Raw genomic sequence first — 7,963 nt, 5'->3', positions numbered from 1 at the left:
TCGTCTTAAACAAGACACGTCTGTGCTTGTGGGTTTTTTTATTACACACGTTTGTGTATTTGCATGTGTACACCAAAATTCACTGAGGGTTTTGATTAAACATGGATGTGATGTCAGTAGGGCACCAAGGTGTCATGTTCACACATGTGCCAGTGGGCCTGTGGAGCTCGAGCAGGTAGGATACTTACTCTGAGCATCACAGCTATTGACAGGGGCAAAGCCCTCCACGATATCACTAGAATAATTATTAGTATAAGGGCTTTGTGTTTTTGCATTTTTGCGTTTGTCATTCTCTGTGTGTTCCTGGTTTGCTAATTAAGGCTAACGGTGAGATAGACTGAGGTAGAGCCGGAATGGTGATGCAAATCCCAACCTGACAAAATATTTATACATGCCAAGCAGTGGCGTCAAAGCAGTAGTTGGTTATAGCCATACTACATTTGAAGAGCAGCTCAGTTGGATTGATAAAGTTAAGCCACATCACATCAAGCTTGCTTCAAACCCGCATTACAAGTTCTCTGTTGTGAATGCAGCTTTGCTTATGGATATGCAGCAATATTTCACATTTGGAAAATTCTCTATTCATAGATGTTAACCTCTGAGCAGTTGCACAGCTTTAAAAACATACAAAATAAAATAATTACTCCAATGAAATTTTCAGGGGTTCTGTGACTTTAATAGATGCGTTGCGAAATAAATAAATGCGAATATCAATTTGCAAGAAATGCTATTCCAATTATTGCTTCTTAGGATTTATGTGTCAAAGTCACGGCAACCTTCATAATGAAGCCAAAGCAACTTTTCTAATGAGTTTTGCATCATTGACATGCAATTACTTATTACTGATTGCAAATTTTTGATACATTCTCCCACTGGAGAGGAAGCTGCTTGACACTGGGCCTTGTTATAGCTTACCCGCAACCTTTTAATTGCTGACCTTTAAGAAAGGGGCATTCATTTTAAAAAGAAGCTCAATTACTCCATGTCAGACCTCAGCACTTTCACAAAACAAAAGCAACACAGATCTAGCGGTTCAGCAGACATCTAGCTTTAAACTTTGAGAAGGTACAAGTAGATCACAGTGAATATGCCTTGTGGTTTCCTAATACTTGCTGTAGAGATGTTTCTGTTTTTTATCTTCACGTGGTAGAGAACGCAGGTACAGAGGTTAGCAGAGAAATCGCTGTAAGTGCATTTGAAAGGGTTTTGCCAAACAGCTGTGACTATGCTAAGGGGAAATGAGTGTTGCACATGAAAGATAGGTGGTTGTTTCATCCTGATAGCCCTCTGAACTGCTTGTTTGGAGGTGTCATTGCTGCCCAGGCGCAAGTGCTTTCCCCGGAGCAAGCCATGGGCCTTGACCATTGGTGCACACAAACAGAGTACGACATTGAACACTGATATATCATTCATGAAGCTTATTTGGTTTCGTTCTACAGTTGAGTTGGAGAATTCATATCACTGCAACTTATACCTGTATTACAAATTGCGAACATTCTCATGCTCTATTTTCCGCTATCACATACCATTAATATCTGACATTGAGCGTTAGTTATGTGCATTTTGTTAGAAGTGTTACAAAGACAGAGCTACTATATCCTTCTCCTAAAGGTACTGAAGTTTGAGTTTGTAGTTCAGTACTGTAGATATGAAAGGTTGTTCTAAATATATACAGTACATATTTTACATTAATAGTTATCAAAAGGAGAGTGGAAGGTCTGACAAGATTGTTGGCAGCAGGGAATTTATTATTTGCTGAATGCAGATAATAGAAAAAACTAACCGTATCATCAAGCATTTTTAATTAAACAGGCTTATCAACTTTTAAAAGACAGGAAAAAAAGTGATATTTTTTTGCTATTGTCCAGTCAAACCAGTGTTTGTGAATTGAATGTAGTATGACTTTGTAGTATGGATGATGCTATTTATATTACAATATTAGTTTTGGTCTAAATTGTTTGATTTGTTTTGTCCGGTAAACAATTAAGCTATTGTTTTGTGTCCTCGTTTAATGTCTATTGTTAATCGTGTTCTGCACGGTCATCGTGTGCCTGTATATAGTTCAGAAATGCAACGTTAAAGTAGCTTAAGATGTTATTGCTTGGTATGGAATGGTTGTTTAGTGTAATATATCAGTGGTGTTAAAGGCATTTGAAAAACACAGTTCGAGTGACCTAATGCATGGGTAAAATTGATCTGTAATTGTTTATCGCTTTTCCAGTCAATAGTTTGCCGTCTTGCGAAAGGAATAGAAATTCAGTTTATCGACAATTCTCAACACCAGTTGGCTGAGCTAGTCTTCCAAATTGCTCCAATCTAAATGAGATGTTTGATACCATAAAGAACATTTATGCTGAGCATTATTTTTTTCTAAAGAAAGTCAGAAGTAATACAACACAACTTACATTACCACATTAAACAATTTACTCCACAATAAAACAACAACACTGACACACTATGCATACATAAACAATGACGCATGCAAATGGAATATAATAACCATTTAAACATAAAGCACTTTTCCCTTATAAATATTAACCATGGTTGGTTTTCGTAAGGTTAACGCTAGACGTCAGGTGGCTGGATCAAATTCAAGAGAAGCACACACTGCGTTTTTGTCCCATCTCTCTCTCTCTCTCTCTCTCTCTCTCTCTCTCTCTCTCTCTCCCCCCGTCCCATCATTCTCTCTGTTTCTCCGCGCTCACACTGTCGCCTGTGAGCTCATGTGCGCGCGCTCTTAGAAGCCCATCTGAATGCGCGGAGTGAAGAAGGCTCGGTCCGCTCTGCAGACAAATTTCTCTTGTCATTTCTAAAAAAACGGCGCTCTACCGGAGGGCTGGGATCGGACTTCAGCCCGAGAAGTGCGGTGGCCTTCGCCCTCACCCAGCAACGATGTCCGAATATATCCTCACTTTACTGGTCATACTGGGATTCGGGGATATATTGGCAAGCGCGCAGACGTTGCGAGACGCTGATTCAGAGCGAGGTAAGACGCAGCGATCTCAATGAAACTTACAACGCATGCAGTTGCATTTCTCTCGCTGCGATTGGGAAATGCAAACCGAAATTTGACATTATATTTAATTAGATGGGTTTAACTAGGGATTTCACTCAATGGTGACTTACAGGCAATTGTGTAAATCAAATCCTTTTGAGGAAGCCTATTAGTGTCATAGTGATGTGCATAGATGTTCGACCAAAGGCGTCTAAATAAGAAACACTACGGGTCCTGGATTTGTGGTATGTTGTGGATTGAAGACAAACTTGGATATACGTTGTAGGCTGAGTCTAGAAATATTTTATCATCGGACGTCAATGAATGTTATGTTACGTATGACAGTTTGGGAAGTTTATCCCATTATACAAAGTTTTCTAATTAAATGGCTTTTAGTTTTTGGCTGAAGAGTAACAATTGTGAGGGACACTGTCTGTCAGCATTGTCTGAATCAATACATCACAGCTGTTCATTTAAGGGCAGATAGATGTAATGAATCTTGATGTGGTTATCAATAGGTCTTAAGGAGTTGGGTGGGTTTTATGCACTTGCAGCAAACAATGCAAATGTCGGATGGGGATAAACGAACTTGTAGCACAGACACATCCTTGAGGATTGTTTTCCATCTGTGATCTGAATTGTGCACAGGCAGATCTTGAGTTGAAACCAGTAGATTCATTTCAAGTATCTCATGCACGTTCAATATATTGTAGTTATGACGGTTTATATTTTGTACCGACAGCAGAATATCCTTGTTGTTGCTCTGTTACCTTTTTGACATTTAAAAAACAGATGTTGCAAGCCAAAAGTTAATTTGACTTGAATATTTGATTTGTCAAAAGCAAATATGCATAAATACGTTTGGAATATAAACATTAATCCTATGGTGCATGATGTCCACTTTGCATGAAGTCAACTTTTTAAGGTGTAGTAGACTGAAGTCTTTCTCTGTTGTTCTGCGTTTTTATTATTGATATCATTATCATTTAACATGGCTGATGAAAGTGCTGATGCACCAAGTACTTCTGGATTATGTACTACTCTTTTGTGTTGCAGTGCACAGATGTTTCTCTTAAAGGACATTATAAAACAACACGTTAAGATTTTGTTTCTATTGCGATTTCATTTTCATGCATCAGAGAGTTAACTCAAAGATGGTTTCCAGCACACACACGCTGGATATCCATCCAGGTGCATCCAGAAAAAGCCATTTTCAAAAGCTGCATATTCATCATATCAGATGAATGTAAATGTCACGGTGCCCTGCGCAGAGATTATCTGAGCAGTGCTCCTCTAAAGCATCTGTTTCCTGCTAAATACTGCATTCATTTGTGTTGTGGTGCGGCTGCTATGTCCTAATTCTCCAAATGCCGCCCATTCACTTATCACCATGCATAACAGTCACGACAAAGTTATTGTGTGGTTGTGACTTCAGGTCTTTTAGATGTTTGATAAAACGGCTCGCTCCACTTTCTGTTTAGTAGATCTTTGTGCATCCTTGTTTGCCATCTAATCTAGGCAAGAGTTAACAGCACGGGTGCGGGCAGATGGAAAGACATCATTGGGGCCGGGTTTGCCCAAACCACACTTCATTATATCATCCCCTGTTTTATCTCACCATTGACACTAAAGATATGTATCAGTTATTACAAACAGTTCAAGGTTGCTGGAAATGTTTTTCCCTTTAGGAGAGCATGGCGTACCCTAAAAAGCAGGTTAAGCACTATCCTTTCGTAATGAAATCGGAAGGATGCCCCAAGAGCCTAATTAACTGAGATTATATCTAGGAAAGCTGCACTGGTTTATTGTCCAACTGCGATTTCTTTACCTGGTATTGGAGGAAAGTCAATAAAGGCATAAACCTTGATTGTTTAAATGACCTCAGTCATGCAAAGGAAATGCTGATCTTCCACAAAGTAAATATATGGAAAGTGCTTATATGAAATGCCAGGGCAGATACGATGTGTGCGGCTGCGGGGCGTTTGATCTCGTCCTCACCAAAAATATAAAAGCTTACCTGCTCAGGTGGGTCTGCGGTTGTTTTTATAGCTGGTTCGCATCAGCGCCTGGAAAGTCTTATTTCAAAAAACGCTTGCTTTTTATTTCCGCCATATGGATCTTGTTCAAAGGCTGATTCTGGTTAGTCATGAAAATGCATGCTTTAACTTCAGGTGATTCTACCCTGCCAACCAGGTAATTGGTCCAATAAACTCAGTCTCCCAAGGTAATTAGAACTGCCACAGCTTGGTGGATAACCTGACAAAACTTATCCCTCTGACAAGCCATAAAAAGCAAGCAATAAGGCATTCTAATGCAAAGCCAATGCTAAAAAGGTAGAAGGATGAGAGAGATGACAGAGCAAAGCGTTCGGGTTCTGCTAAGAGAAGCAACATTTTCTTTGGAGGTGATTCATCGAACACCTGTGTGATGGCAGTCTTCCTCGCTTTCGTTGGCGTTCCATTGCATGCCCCATTTGGTCCTATTAAAGTTTAGCTGATGTTGGCCACAGGTTCAGCGGAGTCATTAAGGGTCCTGACCTTTGACGGATTGAGTGGTTATGTCTGAGTTTATTGCAGTTGCTGCTAATCCTGCAATGCACAGGTAGTCTGCCCGGGTGTGACTTTTTGTGCATCTGTATTCTTTGTTGACGTGTTGTGTTGACAGGTCTGTGTGACCTAATGGAGAATGTTTATAGGTTTTATTGTGCCATAGGGTTTTCCATCAAGTCTTAGTAATCAGGAACGGTTGAAGAAATCAATGGCCACGTCTGAAACATAAGGCAGCTGCCTCGCTACCCAGTGAGTCAATTACTAAACAAGCAAGGTTCTTTGTAGGAATGTACCTTTTGTAGCACAATGTCATGATGTAGCAACATTTTATGTAATGAATACTAAGAAATAAGAAGCAAATGTATCATGTAATGTCTATATATTATTAAGTAGAAATCAGATAAGGGGATCGTATTCTTAAATGGTCAATTGTCAAACAAAAATGATTGACTGTTTTTAATAGTCAGCAGAGTGCATATGTTGTCATAGTTTATAGGTTCATGCACCCTTTTTCATTGGATTTGGACAACTTTGGCATTTTCAGAAAACCTTTTTGTCCGTCAGCTGTTCGATCTGGCACAAGACTTGGTGTTGTAATCATAGTGTTTGGTGAATTACTTTTGGGCTGGTGGAGGAGACCCATGTTTGTACTTTCTCTCTACTGGATGAATTATTCAGAGGTTTAAGATTAAGCCTTTTCGGAAATTTGCAGCACGTAATGTGATTAATGAATCGGTGGATCTTCTCATTCTATCTCTTTCTCTCCGTTTCCATTCTTTGTCCTCAGCAGAGCAGCACTTTTCGTTGTAATGCGTTTTCAGAACACATACTAGAATTTCTATTCGAAAACGAAGAGTAAGACTCAATGAATTATGAAATGGTTGATCAGTGTTTTATAATGTTTTACGCTGAAGATGAAGCAAGTTTGATAACGATTGGCAAACGTTGTTAATGAGCAAAACAGCAAGCTTTCTGGAAGGCAGATGAAATGAAGAATATATCTTTGTTAAAACGGCTATTACATAGACCAGTGCCTTTAAATAGAAACAGTTTTTAAAACCAGATGTGTGTTATTGGCGATGTGAGAAAAGCATTCAGCACAGTATTTATGCTAAAATAAACGAGGAAGTGACAGATGTGGGTACTTTTTTCATTATTGCTTGAAATTATAAATGATTTATGTGATATTCAAATGTATCATATGACTAAGTCAATGAAATATCACCGTCGATGTCGGGGAAACCCAATATCTTTCTTTACATGTTTGTCCAAGTTCTCTTTTTCAATTATTGGTTAAATATTTCCAAAACCCAGACAAATATGAACTGTGATCAAAAGTAATGATTTATTGTCAAAAAGGAGATAGAAGGTTTTAAAAGGACAGCAGTTATATACAAGATTCTTTTATGTTGATTATGTTCTTAAAGCACACATGAACAATTGAAGTTTGTCATTATGTACTGTACATTAACACGAGGGCTAAAAACACAACTCAAAGCAGTAATAGCTTCCAAACAATTAACAATGTTAAGTCTGCTTCGATTAGACAATATGTTCCCTTATACCACCCAGCACTATAGTGACAGATACTCTAAGGCAAAGATGAACAAGAAAATAATATCATTATAGATTTTTCTGATAATCTAATGTTCTTGGCAGCAGGGTGTGAAATCGTATACTTCTTCTAGGACATTGAACAGAGCAGATACATCTGCATAATACCCTTGTGGATTTAGAAGTGCCATACGGGTTTAGTAAGGTGAAATCTAATGCTACATTCAGAGTGATATATGCAGACACTAGACCCGAGCTGCACCGACTCCACCGTCTGTGAAACAGTTTTATCCTGGGGCAAAAGTATGCCTATCAGTCTGACAGCTTGAACCCTGAACAAGTAGCCGGGCCCCCCTCAGGTGGCATTTCATAGCCTTATAGTTAGCTTGTAATGTTGGTACAGTTTTGAATCTTTAAACGGCCTCGCCATAATGATCACGTGACTGGAGTGTGAAGGTGCAACCAAAAGACTTTTATCTCGCTCGCTCTTTTATTACGCCTATGAAGTTGGCTGGGGTTTTTCAATGTCATTTGGCGAACATAAAGAAGGTCCTGTCGGCTCCTGTAGGTGCCCTGTGGATATTAGTGGTTCACTCATTTGACGTGTGGCAAACCTGGACAGAGAAAGTCAAGCCCATGGCTATGAGTGCCCTTTGAGAGAGTGTATCTTCCAAACACCCCTACATCATGCCGGCTGTTGTGGCAATGATCTGAGAACACCAAACCAGATTAAAGGGAAACTGTCCCAGCTGTCACCTGGCATGCAGATAGGGTTGAGGGACGGATGCTGGAATGTACTAAAAGCCAATACAGGAGCCTAATTCATCTTCCAATCCTCCATAGATGAGGGCCCTGGAAAGGATTG

At 39.4% G+C, this 7,963-nt stretch overlaps 1 protein-coding gene across 1 annotated transcript in view; it reads left to right on the top strand.

Annotated features, from left to right (window-relative positions):
- Positions 1–2,892: 2,892 nt before the first annotated feature.
- lrp1bb (low density lipoprotein receptor-related protein 1Bb) overlaps positions 2,893–7,963 on the top strand; it is a gene marked incomplete at its 5' end in the record, with an annotated part of 226,997 nt that continues 221,926 nt past the window's right edge. The window contains one exon of the mRNA XM_079463519.1: positions 2,893–2,986. Within this exon, the coding sequence (XP_079319645.1) occupies positions 2,893–2,986 (94 nt within the window). The remainder of the gene's footprint in view (positions 2,987–7,963) is intronic.

Source organism: Barbatula barbatula (assembly GCF_947034865.1).
Source record: "Barbatula barbatula genome assembly, chromosome: 9".
NCBI classification, from domain to species: Eukaryota; Metazoa; Chordata; class Actinopteri; order Cypriniformes; family Nemacheilidae; genus Barbatula; species Barbatula barbatula.
This window is presented reverse-complemented; position numbering and strand designations above follow the sequence as displayed.